General features: G+C 40.0%; 1 protein-coding gene across 8 annotated transcripts in view; it reads left to right on the forward strand.

Moving 5' to 3' along the window:
- USP33 (ubiquitin specific peptidase 33) overlaps positions 1–19,002 on the forward strand; it is a 90,288-nt gene extending 71,286 nt beyond the window's left edge. For 6 of the 8 annotated variants that reach the window (XM_073357280.2, XM_073357282.2, XM_073357283.2 and 3 more), the window contains 6 exons: positions 1,374–1,543; positions 3,380–3,461; positions 8,837–8,945; positions 14,079–14,181; positions 14,773–14,841; positions 17,767–19,002. In XM_073357280.2, coding sequence (XP_073213381.1) covers positions 1,374–1,543; positions 3,380–3,461; positions 8,837–8,945; positions 14,079–14,181; positions 14,773–14,841; positions 17,767–17,924 — 691 coding nt within the window. In that variant the 3' untranslated portion in view covers positions 17,925–19,002. The other 2 variants (XM_073357286.2, XM_073357287.2) reach the window with 2 other exon arrangements.
- Positions 19,003–19,922: the final 920 nt, after the last annotated feature.

Consider the following 19,922-nt stretch of genomic DNA (forward strand, 5'->3'; position numbering starts at 1 on the left):
TTGGGTCAGTCAGACACTCAGCTATTGGCAAGAGATCCTGTAGTTCAGATGGAACTAATGTCAAGTATGTGTCACCACAAAATCAACTATGCTGGAGAAAAGCTTTTATTTTATAATAGCCCTTAGAAGACACATTAACAATGCATAGCAATTTCAGTATAAGAAAAAAGGAGGCTGCACTCTTCTGCAGAAGGCAGTAATGCAGCAGCACTACTGTAGTGGAAAGGCTTCAAGAAGATTTGTTCTAATGTGATATTGAGAGGAGCACTAGATGCCATCATGGAGATGCTTTGCTTTGCTTTAGTGAAAATGCTTTGCCACCAGTTTATTTTTTGATGTAACAATTACAAGGTGAAATTGCTTGAATGTTTAAATGCTTATAAAACTTCAGAATAAAGCCAGAGAGGTGGATCAGAACATTTTTTGTGCAGATTGAAGATAATGAAAACTCAGTGAGATGACGAGAACTTGAAGAGTCTTAGAACTGGCAACTAAGATTGCCTCATTTTTATTCAGAGGATGATGCATATAGGGAGGATTTCTGCACACAGACAGACTAAGATTGTTAGAGCTATAAAGGGAGTTGAGGAAACTCTTTAGCAGCTGGGAACTGGAACAACAGGGGTTTTACTGTGTGCTTATTTTGCTGTGTCCTAGTCTTTTTCTGAAATTGAGACAGTGTAAAGGAGACACTTGCTATTACCATCTTTAGTCTCTGTCACTTTTATACTTGGAACTGTACATGCAGACTCTTACCTTTTAACTGTTTTACAACTATTAAACTATTCTGTTTTTAAGCATTACATTCTTTATACTGACATCTAGTTTTAATTAACAAAGGATATGTGTTTGCTACCGGAAGTTGAATACTGAGTCTAGCAGAAATAAGTTACAGTAGAATTGCACAGATGAGTAGATACATTCTGATAATATTTTTGTCTTTGCCACAAGCACAAGATTCAAGCTGCTGGACAAGATATGGTCATTGGTCTGACCCAGAATGACTGTTTCTGTGTTCCTTTTAGGAATAGACCATATTGTCAAAAAGAACACTGTGCTTGTTGTGAGCAAACGCTTCAAAATTAGAATATAAACTCAAGCATGTGGAATATTTATATTTTGGTAGTACGTATTAAAATTCAAATCCTTTATTTAAATAGGTGTCTTTTCTGTTGGTTGTTTTAACTTGAATTAAAATTATTTAATGGTATAGTAATGGGATATTTTTAATTGGGTTTTTAGGTGTATTAAATGTAATGACCCAGAAATTCAGTGAAGGAAAAAGTTGGTTTCCAAACCAGTGTTCAGAGTAAATCAGCACCACACATAAGGATACATCCTGTGCTTAATGCTTTTTTTAATTCATATAATAGGAAGAGCAACGAAGAAGCACGAAGAGAGAGACAGAGGGTATCAAGTCTGTTGACTATGATGGAACCAAGTCTCCTGCAGTTCTATATTTCTCGACAGTGGCTGAATAAATTCAAGACTTTTGCTGAGCCAGGACCTATTTCAAATAATGATTTCCTCTGTATGCATGGAGGTGAGACTGCTAATCTTTTATGAAGTACCAGTAAAACAGAACATCTACCTTTGAGGATGAAGATTTATTTCATTGGCCAGCAGGGAATTTTTTAAAATACAGGAACTTGTATGCAATCAGTTTCTTTACTCTTATCAGTTACCCAGAAGCCAAGGTTATTTATTATCTTGTCATCATTTCTGGTTAGGGACCTACTTTAAGTGTTTTACAGTCAAGGTCTGACCACAGTGTGTAATTCCACAAAAAGTGTATATCATAATTTTTCTTCAGTGTGCATGTTTTCCATAGCACCCTAATATGGTCTGCATGTTTTCAAAACATTTATATTGATTTTTTGTTGTTTTTATACCTTGGATTGCATGGTTATGTTCCCCTAATAACTGTTTGGACTAACACCTTGTAACCTAAATCCTTGCCACAACTACACCCTGAGGATAAAAATCCCAGGAACCCAAAAGTGATAGGGCACAACAGGGTATCCAATGTGAAAACAGTAATGATTAAAGACACTTTCTTGCATGTTTTGTACACAAGTTTTAAATTGTCCTTCCTCTGCTAGACATTCGTGAAAACTGTTTTGTGATGTCACCCTTATTTTGGCATCTGACTTTCTAAGCAACCATCATGCAGTATCCAGCACCTTCTCCCAAGTAACCATGTGCAAAAGAGAAAATATTATGCCTGTGGCCATTTGCAGGGTGTATGTGTGCAGTAGGAGAACCTGAGCCTAAGAGAACCACCTTCTCATTGTTCAAGGCTGCTACAGATGCCAGTGTCACGATCAGGACATGGATGGTCTGACCTAGTGGTCGGGTCGGGAGTCAGGCTGGGTCAGATACCGGGAGATCAGAGTCAGACACAGGCCAGAGCAAACTCAAGAGTCAGGTGTCACGAGACAGGCAAGGTCAGGTTACCAGGAGATCAGCAGTAGGAGCAGGTATTGCCAGGGAAGCAGCCCTAAATATGGTGAACGCAGTTGCTATTCTGGGTTTAAATAGGAGCTATGAGCCAATTGGGACCCCTGTTGGTCCACCAATCAGTTCCCAGGACTGGGGTCTTCTATCAGAGTTTGGCTCCTCTTCTGACAACAAGTGGCAGGTTGGAATTTACTCGTGTCAGAGTCCTGTGGACCAGCGTTCAAGACCCCCAGTCCCTTACATCCACATGTGCATCATCCTCGCTAGTTTCCCCCACATGGAGAGGCTAGAATGCTGTGTATGTACAATAGCTGTTTATAGTACATAGTATTCGTACAGTCGTAGGAGCAACAACAAATAATCCCGATAGCCTTTCTTCTGTTCCCCCTCTTCCTGAATTTTCATTATCCATAACCCTCTTTGATGCTATGTAGAAAGCCTGAAGAGCTTTACTGAGTAGTGAGTGGAATAGAATTTGGTAAGTCACAATCAATGGCTTTTATGTGAGTAATCCGGAAGTTCTTAAGTAGCAATTTTAAATTAGAATTTAATCCTACATTTAAAAAAACATTTTACAACCAGCATTCTTAAAAGATGCCTTTACAATCAATCCATTTCTGCTTTCAAATATGTCTGAATTAAATCTTTGATGTGATTCCCTTCAGCTTTTCCAGTAAAATTTTCAGCCACATCTTAAAGAGAGTGGGGCCTCTTTTAAGAGATTACTCTTGAGTTGGTACTTTGACGCATCATTTAAAACAACATTTACTGTATTATATCTTGTATTTTGATTTGAAGTGGTCAAAAGGTAGTTCGTGACTTAGAGACCTTTAAAACATTAGTTATCTCTTTCCCTAACTCTATGTAGAATAGCCACCCAAAAAAAAAAAAATGTAATAAGACTTTTTTCTTCTTATAGGTGTTCTTCCACATAAAGCTGGTTTTATAGAGGACTTGGTTGTAATGCTACCTCAGAACATATGGGATACCCTATATAGCAGGTAACTGACACTGCGCTGTGGTTTGAGAGCCAGCATTTGTGCTAAGTCCTGAGTTCACAAATCTTAGGGTTAGTGTTAAAAATGGAATTCTGGATGAGAGAATGGAGTGCAAGGCGCAGATTTAGGAAATCTGCTTTGTACAAGACAACCCAAGTAAATGGTGTTACAGGTAACTGGGGAATCATACCAATAAATGCTATATATATTCTACAAAATAACAAAGCATGTCAGCTAAACGTGCTTTGCAAGAGGTATTTTGAAGGAACTGTGTATCACAGCTTCCTAGCTATAGAAAGAGCTAGTTTTCTGTTCCCTTGGTTTTGTCTTTATCTGTCATCTGCCAGAATTATTTCAAAATAACTTACTTCTGGGGGGTCTCTGTAATTCCTCTGCACTCCTCTATCAGGTTGAGTTTGTGTGCTTCCTGAAGGAGTGACCCTTGTAAGGCTCAATTCTTTTTAAAGCAACAAAGCTTCATGGGAGCCCCATTGAGGTCCGTGAGGACTCTGTTGCACATTACACATTCCAATAATTTTTATCTTTTAAATCCCAGGCATCTAAGCCTGGGGGTGTAATGATTTGTAGATATCCCCAAGCAAAAAATGGAAATGTGTTCCTACATCCCCACCAACCAGCTTCTTCCCACTTCTCTATGGAGCTTGTCTTTTCATTGCACCTAACCCATACAAGCAGCATCTCTTCCCTCTCTGTCCCGTCCCCCCGCCCTGAACTTGCCAGTGCCTCCCAAAGAGACACCCATTTCCATGCTTGTCATTCTCCTTCCAGCAGAGAAGGATTTATTCCTCAAATAATTCTTTAGTGTTCCTGCAGAGATACTGGGAATAACTCTTTTACCTCCATATTGAGGGCCAGGGGAGGAAATGTGACCTGATTGTTTTTATTGTCCCTCCTACTGACTAACCAGTAATGGTTAAGGCCACTAACCACCCCCACACTAAGTTCAACAAGAAACTAGAAAGTTACAGATCTTTTGAAAATACCATGTTCTGAGACATGCCCCTCCCATGTCTGATCTTATCCTTACTGCAAATCAGGGGTCTTGTCAGCATTTCAGGCTCGGCAGACAGTGTCTGCTGCCTTCTCTCTCTACAGCAGCGGTAGTCAATTTCTTGGTCAAGGTATAGTCAAGATCCAGCCACCAGAGAAAATAATAAAAAATAACAATAATGATAATAAATAAAAAGATTTTGGGATCTGTTCAAAAGTGTCTGGCTGTCCGGATTTGGCCCATGGTCCACCTATTGACTACCTCTGCTCTACAGCTTGGTGGGGCAGTCTTTCTATGCTAATCTAATAGGCTTCTTCAGCTGAAGAAAACTGAAATTCTTATTGCAAATGCAGTTAAATTTCACCCATCAAAAACTAAATTAAAAAAGTGTTCAGATTGTTGTTGTGGAACCAAGTAAAGGTGGAATTAAGCCTGATTGGGACCAAACTGCCTTCAATACTTTCAGAGGACTTGTCAACATAAAAGTTGCACTGGTATAACTAATTAGTTTAAAATCACAACTTTAGGCCAGGTCTGTATCAGCAAATCCTTCTAGTATAGAGACCATTTATACCAGCAAAATAAGCAATACCAACCAAAACACTTGTATGCCAGTATAACTACTTCTACATGAGGCTGTTGTCAGTATAAAAGTGTAATAAAGAAAATCACACCTCTAACTAACATTGCTATCCCTGCAAAAGTTTGTTGCAGACCTGGCTTTAGTTAAACCAGTGTAACTTGTATGCAGAGCAGATCAGAGAGTAAACAAGTTCTATTCTATAGAGGTACTTATTAGAGCTGAGCAGAAATTGGAATTCCCATTCTGTGGGAAATTCTGACATTTCAGCATTTGTTTTCATCCTGAAATTAGATGAAAATTTGAAATTTCAAAATTTTCTGCAGAACAAATTCTGAAAAATTTGTATATGGAAATGTCAAAAAAATTTGATCAAAAATCATTTCAACATTTTCCCAAACCAGAATACTTCATTTTGGATTGTTGGGATGTGCTGAAATGCTTTGTTTCAAGTAACTTCAACGTTAACCTGCGTTTTCTCGTTGTGGTGCATTGCTATTAGGAGAGAGTAGGATATCAGGCTTCCCATGGGGCCATGTCCCTGACTAGACTAGATCTCCCACAAAGCTCTGAGCTCAGTGAGAGGGAAACCAGTGCATTGCCTTATGGGAGTTACAGTTCTCCAGAAAGAAAAGGAGTACTTGTGGCACCTTAAAGACTAACAAATTTATTTGAGCATAAGTTTTCGTGAGCTACAGCTCACTTCATCGGATGCATTCAGTGCTCCTTTTCTTTTTCTTTTTGCGAATACAGACTAACACAGCTGCTACTCTGAAAACAATTCTCCAGGGAACTCAGTCCATAGGCAAGAATGGGGGCTGGAATTACAAATCTCATAAGACAATGCGCCATGATAGGGAAATACTGTTTAATGTTTTGTTGAAATGAAAAAAATTAAATATTCCATTTTAGGTTAACCATTCTCAAATGAAATATTTTTGATATTTTGATATTTCTAACAAGAAATCAAATTATTTTGGGAAAATCAAAGTTTTCCCATGCAAAATTGAAATTTTCCAGAAATTGCCTTTTCTCCCAGGTATCCAGGTGCCTTCCAATTTAAGCAACATGGCTAACATTTGTCATGTGGTATTTGTTCTCTCATCCTTCCCCAGTATTGGGGAGGTGGTGTCCTTTTGAGTAAAGTGCTAAAAAGTGTACGTGTGTTCTCATGATTCTAAATTTCCTGAAGAAGAAGAATGCTTTTAGTGGGTGCATTTCCCTTTTATTTTTAATAAGTAAACAGTATAATCCGCATATGACCTATTCAGTCGAAAATATATATAGGTAGAGAATATAGTTCAAAATCTAAAATGTGATCTTGTAAAGTATTGTTTAGTGCTTGAGCTAAAACAAGACTGTTACTGATTTAAATGCATCCATGAAGTTTGATGAGTGATAAGAGACAAAAATCTGAGTGGGTACAATTTCTTATTGTATTGAAATAACTCAATTTTAATTTAAACAAAATGTGACATTTCTATATCTTGAAGGGTAATATCCTCACAAATTATTTTTTTGTAAATGGAGTGATAATCGTCTAAATAATCCTAAACAACCGAACTTACTATCTTCAGAGGTTTCAAATAAAATTCTCTTCGGATTCAAGATCTTAAATGCCAGATTTTAGACTGGAGCTTCTTTGTACAGCTAAGTAAACAAGGCGTTGTAAAGTGCTTTTTATCATTGCTTCAAAGAACTGGCTTGCATTTGTGGTTTTAAAAAAAAAAAAAAAAAAAAAGCACTTAGCATTAATTTTCAAAAACTCATCTGCATAATCAGCCAATGAAATAAAACAGTGCATCAGTTAGGTAGATTGTAAGCATCCTACAGCTAAATCAGATCCTACAGGTAGGATCAGATTATCCAGATTGCTGTGTCTCTTCCATAAATAATGAATTTCACTGGAAAGGAACACAAATTACCCTCAGTCCATAGTCTACATTTCAACCTGACCTTTCTGCTGAAACAAATATTATTCAGGATGATCTTCGTGGCTTCAAGCCATGTAGGCATTTGATCAGGAGCAGTCCTATAGTCTTTGCTTTGTCATACTGCTGGTTTTCTAGTCCAGCCAATGCTGCACTGTTTCCAGGATAATGGTACTGACTGCCCTGCATTTTGGTGTTAGCAATGGCTTTGAAGATGACTTTCTTATGTGCTAGCAGTTGGCAGAAAAGGTAAAGATGTGGAAAAATAATCTTCTATGAACAAAACAGTGGACATGAGCAAGTTTAGATGTTGGAATCTTGTAGAGCAGTGGTTCTCAAACTTTTTATTCCACGGACCACTTGAAAATTGCTGAGTGTCTCGGCGGACCACTTAATGATCTTTCCAAACGTTGTGTGTATCGATAGCTAACTATTGTAAAGCGTTTTGGATAAAAGCGCTACATAAAAAAAACTTAATAAACTTTTTTTGTTCTACAAATAAAAGCACACAACTCATATTTTAATATTAGTAGTCTTACCTTTCTAATGCAATGGATGTGCCCTCTCTCCCCTTCCACAGCAGCCCCCAAGCTGGGGCTGGGAAGGAGGAGGATCTCTCCCCGGCAGCTGCAGCCCTGGAGTTGGGGAAAGTCACCCCTTTCTCTGGCCACTGCAGCCCTGCAATCACAAATTCCCCCCACCTCCTCTTCTCACCCCACAGAACTTCGTGACATGTTTGCAAATACATCAAAATCGTTTTGGTGACATACAAATGTGAAGTGGCATTTTTAATGTGGCACATCAAACATGCTTATATTAGGATTTTGAGTCAGAATTACCAGGTGAAGAGTTGTTATTCTTTTGGATGATAATTTGTTTAAGCCATGTGGTGGGTGGATTTTAAAAATATACTGTTCCTTCTTTGTTTTTAAACTTCAGATAACTTTTTACTGGCGTAGGGCGGGGCTGAGGGTTTTATTGGTCTTGTATTCCACCTTCATAGTTTTGTTTTAGTTTTGTGTATTTAGTTTTGAGAAACAAAAGCGAAATAAAACAGCCAGAATGACTCTGTGCATGTCAGATAAACTGTGCATTTAAAAATGCAAATAAAATTGTTAATAACTGACTAATAATAGCTGCTGTTTGAATCCTCATCTGGGAGACATGTTCAAAAGTGTTTTGTTTTTTAAAGCTTTTTCTGTTAATTGTATTAATTTTTTTTCTTCATTCACAACTGTTGGGTTTAGAGGTAATAAACTGCTACTAGCTTTTTTGTGGTAGAGCCATGAAGGCTTTGGGGAGGGAGAGGGGGGAGTTGTTTGCATTTTTGTAGTGGATAGTATCAGAGCAATAAAGGTTATTTTTCTCTTTAAATATACTTTTTTTTTTTTTTTTAACTTGGTGCTGTTCATTGAAGGAACTTGTGACCAACTCTCTTTATTAGGAGAAGATTTCAATAATAAACTATTCGGACTGGGTCTAGCGAGGCAGAATCTGAAAGAGATTTGTTTCCAAAGATCAAATGCCAGTATCCCCAGTTATGGTAAATATTACTGTAGTATAGAGAATAAATGGTAGCCTACATGTGTCATAGTGACCAGAACCTGAGTGTATTATAGACAATTCTCAGCAGCTCTTGTTAGTATGTGCAGCTGTGCTTTGCCCCAATTTACAGATGAATTATCCAGGGTAATAGCATTAAAAATAAGAAATTCAGTCTACACTGCTGTGTGTTTGCCACATGTCATTAAAACAAACAGAATCTGGTGCTGACATTCTCATGGCTATTAGAATGTGGAGGAGAAATATGAAATATTTGTCATTAAATTAATAATGAAATTTACTATGATTATAGGTATGGGGGAGGACCAGCTGTTAACCACCTGTATGTTTGTCATACCTGCCAAATGGAGGCTGAGAAAATTGAAAAAAGAAGGAAGACTGAATTGGAAATATTTATTCGGGTAAAAAATAGTAATCTACATTCTCTGATTCTTTCCAGTCTTTTTGTCTTTATCTTGTAGATTCTTCAGAAGCAATATTTTGACCAGGATTCTCAACTTTTCATAGTGTGACTCATATTTCAATATTTCAATGTTTTTTACATGAACCACCTACTCTCATTTGCAATAATATAATATCCCTGTGGTATCTATGACAATTATGTATGTGAGACCTGTAACATTAGGGAAACATTGAATACGTTTTTAGCTGATATTATTTTAGTGCTACTTAATTGGAAACAAAGGAATAGAGCCAGCACCATGTGAACAATCAGTTCTTCTTCAAGTAGTGTCTCAATAGGTGTTCCACTATAGGGGGGCGGTGTGTGTGTGTGTGTGTGCGTGCGCCCCCGCAGTACCAATTGAAGAATTTCAATAGCAGTCCATCGCACATGCGTCTCCCCACTTGCCATGAGGCTAACCAGCATGCACAGGCATTTCCTTCTCAGTTCCTTCTCAACTGCCCCTGGCTAGAGAAAAGAACAGGAGGACTTGTGGCACCTTAAAGACTAACAAATTTATTAGCGCATAAGCTTTCGTGAGCTACAGCTTGGAGCTAAGAGCTGTCCATTAATGGATCATTAACTCCCTATAGTTTTGCAAATTTTAGCTTTCCTTGAAGCCTTTTTCTTTTAGTACCTGGTTTGTTCTGAGTTGGTCATGCCAAAAAAAAAGAAAAAGGAGGGGAAAAAAAAAAAAGAAAGGGTTGGTGGGGATGGTGCAGACCACCCCTGGACAAAGGTATGCCTGGCTCTCCAGGCTTCAAAACCTGACTTAGCAGCAAAGAATTCATCCCAATGACAGATGGACATTTGCAGTGCATTTGCCTCCTGGGGGAAAAGCACAGTTCACAAAAGTGTGGTTGGTGCCAGCAGTTAAAACCTAGGTCCAGGAAGGACAAAGAGTTAAGGCTTCAAATGCCAGAGCTATCACTGCAACCTTCTACATTGAAGGCAGGTGATCCCAAGGAGATGAGCCACTCACTCAAGACCACTAAGAAAAGGTCTGTGAGTCCCTGTAGCAAGCCTCAGTTGAGCCAGAAATTATTGGTACTGACGGTGCCGAAGCCAAGCATGTGCGGTACCAAGAACATGTGCGGTACCAAGCCAAGAGAGCAAGTCGATCTCCCCAAAGACCTGATGGGGACTGGCAAAAAAGTACCGGTACTTGATGTGGGGGCATGAGAAGCATGGAAGATCTGCACTGGCGAAGGCTACATCTGCACGGTCATCGGCACTAACGCCAGTGCGCATGGCACTGGCGGACCATAGGACTAGGTCTACATCTCCAACCTGCACAACAGACCTCTTGGTGTCTGACACACCAGACTCACCTGTACTCAGTACTGGGGCATTAATGCTGAGTTTTCCAAGAGCATTGGACTCAATGACATCTCCATGCTGTGCACCACTTTTCTCCTCATCAGAGTCAGACAGTGAGCGAGAGGACTTGGGTTCCCACCGTCATCCTACCCGCCATATGAGTCCCAATTTCATCATGGACACCAGGCCCACCCGGGTATTGCCCACCCGACCCTCAACCTTTATGGTTTGGGCAGCCATAGTACCAGCCGCTAGCTCCCACCCTCAGTGGACCTATTGGGACCCCTGGCTGGCTCAGAGGCAACAAGCATCCCAGGCCCCTAGTGTGGCATACCAACAGGCAAGGAGGCACCCCCCTTCTGCTGTGGTGTCAAAGGGTTCAGAACCTCCTGAGCAACTCGGGGAGGAAGTTGAAGATGAGGCAGAAAGGAAATACACCCCTCAAGCTTGTCTCATTGTCCTCACCTGATGAGGCAGCAGATGCCCCCTCCACCATCCATGACAGATTATTTTAAATCACTTAGCTCAGAGGGTTGCAAAAGTCCTGCCAATAACAGGTGCACAAAGTGACTGAACCTCACCACAAACTGGTGAACAATCTTCCACCTCTAGCAGTGACCCTCTCAGTTAATGAGGCACTTCTGGATCCTGTCAGAGTTATTTGGCAGACCCCTGCATTCGGCCTTTCGACATGTAAGTGGGCGGACAAAAAGTATTATGTGCCGGCAAAGGGCACCGAATATTTATTTTCCCACCTGCCTCCAGTTCCATCACTGTGGATGTGGTTAATTCTAGAGGCCTCCAATACCAGGTTAAATCCACCAAGATGGGAAACGCTAGGAACTGTTTCACTGAAAAGTGTATTCATCAGCCACTCTTCAGTTCTAGGTGGCTAATTACCAGGCCATGTTGGCCAAATATGACTACCAGAACTATGTGAATTTCTTTATCGATCAGCTCCCAGATCTGCCACAAAGACTGATTCATGGCGATAATTAATGAGGGCCAGCTGATGGTGAAAACATCTCTACAGTCCACATTAGACGCAGCAGACACAGCGGCTCGTTCAATTTCCACAGCTGTGGTTATGAGAAGGCTGCAGTTGTCTGGCTTCCCAAAAGTGGTCCAAACCACAGTGGAAGATCTTCCCTTTGAGGGAACGAAGCTGTTTGCCAAAAAGACATATGCGTCCCTTCACACACTGAAGGATTCTCGGGCAACCCTTCATTCCTTGGGGATATACATGCCAGCCTGCAAGAGAAAATACAGCCGTTAGCCACTGTGTAAGTCCCGGTCATCACAGTACACACCTCAGTATTTGTTACAGAGATCTTATGAGCCACAGAGAAAGAAATCAAGATTCCCGTCAGGACCACAGCTGACTTCGTCTCAGCCCTCAATCTCGAAGCGGCAGTTTTGGTTCAGTTGGGTTTACAGGCCAAACAGAGACAACATAGGCAAGCTTCTATCGATGCCCACCAGGGTCAATAGCAGCAAAGAGTCCTGTGGCACCTTATAGACTAACAGATGTATTGGAGCATAAGCTTTTGTGGGTGAATACCCACTTCATCGGATGCATGCGTTAGATGTATTCACTCACAAAAGCTTATGCTCCAGTACGTCTATAAGGTGCCACAGGACTCTTTGCTGCTTTTACAGATCCAGACTAACAGGGCTACCCCTCTGGTACTTGACACCAGGGTCAAGCAATCCTTAGACTGGTGGAAGGACCCAATAAACATCTGTATGGGAATACCGTTTGCTCAGTCTTCCCCATCCCTTTTCCTGATCACCGACGTATCCCTTATAGGCTGGGGAGCACATCTCAATGGCCATACAACATATGACAGATGGTCTCCAGCAGATGTGTCTCCACATCAACCTGCTTGAGCTCGGAGTAGTCAGAAATGCTTGCGCTCACTTTCTCCCACTGATCAAGAACACGCCTACAAAGGTCATGACGGACAATATGGCCTGCATGTACTACATAAACCAACAGGGAGGTGCAAGGTCTCATTCCCTGTGCATAGAAGCACTGAAGTTATGGAACTGGTGCATCTCTCACAATGTCCTAATATCAGAGGCTTATCTACTGGGAATACACAACACGATAGCCAACTGTCTCAGCCACAAATTCCCGCACAACCACAAATGGGAAATAGTCGATGATTCTACACTACATATTCTGAGTACACCGGTAATAGACTTGTTTGCTACTCACCAAAACAAGAAATATGTCCACAGTACTGTTCCAGGGCGGGGATGGGTTGACGCTCCATGGGAGACGCTCTCCTTCTTCCTTGGGATAAGGGCCTTCTTTACACTTTTTCCCCATTCCCTCTATTGCTGAAAGTTCTCTTGAAGATAAGAAGGGAAAAAGCAAACATCATTCTTATCACCCCCACCTGGCCCAGGCAGATGTGGTACCCTTATCTGTTGCAGCTGGCAGTACGTCCACCGATTACTACTGATCACTCCTTACCTCCTGTCACAGAACGAGGGCAGGTGGCGGACAGGATGAAAGGTCTGCTGGTATTGTCCCAGAGGATCTCGTCTTGGATAACCGCCTGCATCAAATTTTATTATGAATAGGCAAGAGTGTCTCCCCGGTTGTCATGACTGCCCATTCCATGAGGGCACAGGTATCATCAGTGGCCTTCCTTGTGCAGGTACTAATCTGCAGAGCCGCTACCTGATCTTCGGTCTATACCTTTGCCTCCCACTACGCCATCACCCAGCAGGCCGGGACATTGCCAGTTTCTGAAGAGCAGTGTTGCAAGAAGCATGTCCGTGAGCTCTCAGCCTGCCTCCAGGGCTACTGCTTGGGAGTCACCTAGCATGGAATAGACATGAGCAAGCACTCGAAGAAAAAACAGTTACTAACCTTCTGTAATTCTTCTTTGAGATGTGTTGTTCATGTTCATTCTGTGACCCGCCTTCCTACCCCTCCGTCAGAATTGACGGCAAGAAGGAACTGAGAGGGCGCAGGGCCAGAGGCACTCCTTATATGGGCTCATGAGCACGGGGCTCCATGAGCATATGGCCTGCCCTGTGGATACCACTAAAGAAAAAGTCTCTGGCAACTGTGCATGTGGGTGTGCACACATCTAGCATGGAATGGACATGAGGAACACATCTTGAAGAACAGCAGTTACTGTAACAGCAGTTACAGAAGGCTAGTAACAATTTTTTCTAGAGTTAAAAAAAAAAAAGGAATAAAAACCTTTTTCATGCTGTCTTTTTACATTATAATAAAGAAAACAAAGGGCACAAAATCAGTTTTTTCTTTCTAAGGTCTCATTTGAAGGAAAGTCAGCAAGATCTCAAATAGTTAAGAAAACCAGGTTTAGATATAAGAATTGCAAAGCTGTTTATATGGTAAAATAAAATGTAACTTGATTCTTCTTTCACATACATGAGTCTGGGTTTCCCTGACATTCCCCTGCAATGGTTGGTGGTGGACACTCTTATGCTCAATAGAGGAGCATTAGTTTTAGTTGTTAGTTAAGGTACTAGTTTATTCAAAGGAAACATAAAATCTTTAAACTCTCAAGTAGGAATTGACTTTCAGATATTTTCGTGAGATTCAAGACTACCAAGTGTTTACTGCTTTGATACACTGAGAACATTTAAATAATTTTGTATCAATCCAAATATTGCTACTCAACTCATCAGATATTAGATAGAAATCATGGTTTACTGAAAAAAATCATTTTGCATCTATCTATAACAATGCAGGTAATGGGCCTGTCTGTTTTATTGTTTTTTCTAGCTCAACAGAGCATTCCAAGAAGAAGAATCTCCATCCATTTTTTACTGCATCAGTATGCAGTGGTTCAGAGAATGGGAAGGATTTGTGAAGGGCAAAGACCGTGGTAAGTAACTACTTGAGGTTATAAAACACTCTTCAGTAGGTAGGTAATCTGTGCTCTTTCGTTATGTTCTCTGTCTTTTCAGGTAGTAGTACCAGTAAAGTAAATTATGTCTGAATGTTGTCAGAAGGATAGAACAAAGAATATCATGAGCAGAATAGTAAAGAAAATATTTAATGCATGCTTTGATATGTTGCAAGTATTATGCAGGAATTATGCAGCTCTTGTTAATAGAGCTGTCTTCAGGTGCAAGTCTCTTTTGTAAAGCTACAGTTTAAATATTGGATAATATCTATTATGGGGATTGGGTAAGGATAGCAATTGTGGCTAACTTGCTTTTGAAACTGCTCGAAGATTTTATTCATTATTGCAATGGTTACTTTCTGAAAAATGTCCATTTGTGTCTTTGTATCATAGTACTATTGCTGAAATCATCTGTTTCCTTTTCCTCCATACAAAGTATACAATTCAGCAGTGAGTAGACCAATGGGAGGCAACTCAACTGCAATGCTCTTTTAAAAAAAATAAAAATAAAAACTACTTTCTTTCCATTTTCAGAGTCCTAATTTTTTATTATTCTTTTTTCCACACTAGATCCTCCAGGCCCTATTGATAATACGAAGATTGCAGTCACTAAATGTAGTAATGTTATATTAAAACAAGGTAAGTAACTAATAATATTGTAAATTATTTATGCAGCCTATTCTTTGTTAATGGTTTGGGAGAAATGCTGCTATGACGTTCTATATGCAGGTTTTAGTGGTTTTATGCTCTTCATGCTAATTTTCAGATCATACATGCATGGCAGTTGGAGAAAAAAACAGACACATGACCCCAAGCAGCCAGGCCACCTGACAGTTTACCCAAGAAAATTAATGGTCTAGCTTCTATTGCAGATAAATCCAACTACAGATATGAGTATCGAAAATAGTGTAGAGAACTAATTTTCTATTGAGGGGGAAGGTATTTTCTCTCTGTTGTCTTTCGTTAGATGTGTACCACTCAGTATGCTTTGAGCTTGGAGTCTTTTCCCTCTAGGTTGGAGGTGCTGGCTTTGAAGCTACTGGATGTAAGGTACATCCGTTTAAACAGTCTGTCCTGATTTGGATCATCAGTTTGAATCAAGAATTACGTCAAAGTAAAAGAATATAGCCACAATGTGTGTGTGCCCAGCTCAAGACAAAAATATCAAAGTCTGTGCCCAAGAGAAATACAGAAAATGGAAAAGTATAGAAAAAATGCCCTGGGAGACCTAGAGGAAAAGGATCTTATTAAATTTTAAAAATAATTTTAATAATTTTTGTGAGCCTGATAGAAGTCAGTGTTCTGAAGGGGATTTGAATGATAGAGCTGGAGTCCTCTAGTGGATTGTTGTTGGTAGGTCATTACATACAGAAAGCGTCATCTGCATTCATAGCATATAGTACTAATGGGGGAATTCTGTGCCAAAAAATTAAAAATTCTGCACAAATATTTTAAAATTTTGAAAAAATCTGCATATTTTATTTGTCAAAATAACACAATATAATCACACCAGTTTCAATTATTTTGGTAATTTATTTCAAAATACCTGTCAGCAAGTATGTGTGTAACAATACAGGCAACAAAAAAAGATTCAGGAAATGTTTTTGACAAATAGATTCTTACTAGGCATATTAATACAGAACTCTGAGGAGTAATTCATTTAAAGTACAGTACAGAACCATATTTCCCGCACCCCTCAGAAGCGGTGCAAAGGCCTGGGGAGTCAGGGGTATGGAGGAGCTGAGGGAGGGCGAAGTAGTTGCTGGGTATGAACGTGAAGGGTTGTTGGGTATGTGTGGCAAACATATGGAACAGAGTTTTTTTGCGGGGGTGGGGTGGGGAGGGATTGTTAGGAAGCATCCCCCATGCAGACCCTGGCTGACCCCTAGCCTCTCCCATTCAGTCAGGCACATCTGCCCCGGTCAACATGTGCCCCTCCACCCCCACTCAGCCACCCACTCACCTTCCCCATACGGCCCTGTACCCCTCCCCCCTGTCCCTATGTGTCCTTGCACCCCTCAGCCAGCCCCCTCCCCTCATCTCCATGTATACCTGTCCTAATGTGTCTTTGTGCCCCCACTCAGCCATCCCCCTTCCCCTCTGTAGCTCTGCATCCCCTTCCCCTCTGCCCATGTGGCCCTGTGCCTCCACTTGCATTCAGCCCCTGCCCTAGTCTGTCCTCCTCCACTAGCCTTTGAGCCTGCGTCTGACCTCCCCAGCAGCCTACGCTGTCTGTCTCCGCATATCCCCTATCTCCTGACCTGGCCCAACAGGCGTTGTGAAGAAGGCAGGCTCTTTCTCTTCCCTATTGAGCTGGGGTTGGCCAGGAGCTGCTGCTCTGTTTTAGCGCCATACCGCCCTCTGGTGGGACAAAGGCAGAACTCCAGCAACTTTTCTGAAAAAAAAAAAATTAAAAATATGCGCATTACATGAAATATGTGTGCATGCAGTGGCACAGAATGCCCCCAGGAGTAATATAGTAACTGTACTCTTTCAAAATTCATCTTAATGCATTTCATAATATTACCCTCTAAGATGTGGTTTTAAAGTTTACAGGCAGTATGGCTAAATATTTACATTATCCTGTTACTTGGTTTCTATGAGACTTAGACCCATGGTATATTAGAGGTTTAATTATTTAAACTCTATATACACAGTGTCCATATGTTAAGCATCTGACTATAACATACAACAATAAGGAAACTTGGTGTTAAATCACTTACTGCTGGTAGATTGGCCACCAAGCTCTCACTCTAGCTTAAGCTATCCTAAGCCATAATAGAACTAGATAGGAATTGGAAAAGTATTTCTACTAAACTCACTTGTCTTGCATTGACTCTGAGTTGAAAGAGAGAGAGGTGACAGGAACTCTGGTAAATACTGTACAGTACCACGTAATTGCTGATCCAACACCTGTTAAAGTCAATGCGATTCTGTTGTTGTCATCTGTAATGTCCTATTGGTGTATTCTTCCTTGGGTTCTGAGAATTTCTTCGTGTTTCCTGCTTTATAGTCTGCACTTCTAGTGCTTTGTCTCAGCCATTGTGAGCAGACTGGACTTTGTGGAGTCCCTTAACTCCATGCCTTAGTTAGCTGGAGTTGGATGTGAAATCCTTTGATTGCCAGAACGTGAACACAAACTTGTCTGCAATCAGCCTGGTGGACAAATATATCAAATAAGATGATTCATTATAGAAACTTCACATTTTATAACCTATTTTGGGTTTTGATATGCTAGTTGTACGTTTGAGATAAAATTACGTGCCACATTCTCTGGTGACCAGTTGGTTTTGGTATTAATTAGTATTAAATGTAAGAAACAGTTTGTTCTCCATTATGTTCTTGACAGTTCACTTACAAAATACTGTAACCAGGTTGGATAGTATGTACAGTGTTGCAGAAATTCAAAGGAATGATATTAAATTGGAGTGTTTAGTATTTAGGGCAAGAAGTTTTCTGCCACTCTTAAACATCTTTTTCTAAAGTCACAGGAGTTTTACTCTAACTCATAATCTAAATTTTTAAAGATACTCTTTTGAAAAAGATTAAATATATTGTTTTCAGGAGCAGATTCTGGACAGATTTCTGAAGAAACTTGGAATTTTCTCCAGTCAATCTATGGGGGCGGGCCAGAGATCATGCTCCGACCACCTGTTGCTCCAGTAGAACCTGATGTGCTTCAAACAGAGGAGAAGATTGAATTAGAAACTCGTGGTCTGTAGCCATCAGCACAAATATGAATTTGTAAGAAATCCTTTCCACTTGCCCAAAACACATTCCTGAAAGGTGTTTAGTTTTTATTTTATTTTATTTTTGCCTAGAAAGGGGCAGCTCATTGGGCATTATGTTAGTAATGGAAGAATGATTTGAAACTTATAATATAGATTTGTTAAAAAATTTACTTTGAAACCTTTCAGACAGACTATTCCCTTCATGTTTTGGAAGGTATGTGACTTACATAATTTGGAACATTTGGTTAATTGAAAAAAGTCAACACAGTTTTTTGCTACATATTAAACCTATGCTGTCCTTTGTAGAATTATAAAATTGAGATGAAGGATTTTAAAAATGCTTTTAAATATCGCTATAAATTGCTGATCAGTCTTTTCTGACATTTACAAAATGCAGCATGTCTTTAATTGTACAGTTTTGACAAGACGAGGTATAAAAAGAGCATATTTTAAATGGATCATGGGGAAGTAGTAAACACTCAGGAAAAGTTAAGTTTCACTTTTTTTTGTTTGCACTGCAATGTATAAAATAATGAACAGCATAAAACTTTCAAATTCTTTTCTTATTTGAATGTATCAAATATATAATTAGTCTGGATGGAATATTGTTTTGGTCAGCATATGTCAGTAACTTATTGCCTACTAAAGTTTAAATCATATAATAAGCTTCTGTATATAAACCTACCAAATATCTTCAGTACTATCAGTGATGGAAAAAAATCTTAGTCTTCTTTAGGATATTTGTTGAGAGCATGAAGCGTGGAATGTAAATGATTGTGGACATGAGACTGATGCGCACTTAAGAAATTAAATTGTCTAGTCTTTTTTTTAATTAAATTTAATTAAAACTGAAAAAAATCATTGTATAGTTACAAAACACTTTTTGGCATGATTTGTGATGTCAGAAGTTGGATAAAATATGTTGCAAGATTACAAAATCTTGCTGGATAATGTATACTGGAATGTGAATGGCATTCAATCTTTTTTCTTTCTCTCCCCCTTCCCCCCCGCCTGAAATCAACATTATTTAAGGCTGGTTTAAATAAAAATGACCTTTAAAAACTGGAAATATTTATTCAAATGTGTTTGAATTCTTGTAAGTGAAATACAAATAATATGTAGTAACTTGATTGCAATACAGATTTCATGTGTTTAAGAGGTGTTCCTTAAAGTTTTCCCCATTTAGGTGTTAGGAGCTGGTGTTTAGAGACAACGTGAGGTAATATCTTTTATTGGACCACCTTGGGGGTTGTTTGAAGGCCAGAAGAGGGGTTCAGGAAAGATTTCTTTCAGGATGGGGCCCTCATCAAGTTTGGGTTGTAGTTTAATGATATCCCATATAGGTTCCAGTGTGGAGTGGCAAGTGACAACTACAAGTGTGCAGTCAGGGAGGGGGTATATCTGTATTGAAGCAGGTTTTCTCAGGGTATAAAATAAAATAATAATACTCCCTCTGAACACTGGATTTATGACTTATTGCAACAAACTGAGGGGATGGTATGATGAGACTTCCTACAATGTATGTAGCCAATCTGCGACTGCTAGCTGCAAATGTCTCCAGTGGCTGGTAATGGAACCCTAGATGGGGAGGGCTCTGAGTTACTACGGAGAATTCTTTCCCAGGTGTCTGGCTGGTGGGTCTTACCTATGTGCTCAGAGTCTAACTGATCGCCGTATTTGGGGTTGGGAAGGAATTTTCCCCTGGGTCAGATTGGCAGAGACCCGAGCGGGGGTTCGCTTTCTTCAAGTGATGGTCCCTATTGTATTCCATTGTATGTTACACGTGTCCGAAGCTGGAGTATTTGAAAGTAGTAGAGTCCATTGGTTTGTGCATGCGCCCTTGCCTCACCTCATGGTTTCATCAGAGGTGGTAAAGAGCTGGGCGGACTGACTTTGTCTCCAGTTCCTTCTCATTGCTGCATGGTCAGAGTGAGAGCTACTAGTGTTCTCTCAAGTATGATGCACCTTCAAACATTTAGAATTGTATAT

This window comes from Lepidochelys kempii, chromosome 8 (assembly GCF_965140285.1).
Source record: "Lepidochelys kempii isolate rLepKem1 chromosome 8, rLepKem1.hap1, whole genome shotgun sequence".
NCBI lineage: Eukaryota > Metazoa > Chordata > Testudines > Cheloniidae > Lepidochelys > Lepidochelys kempii.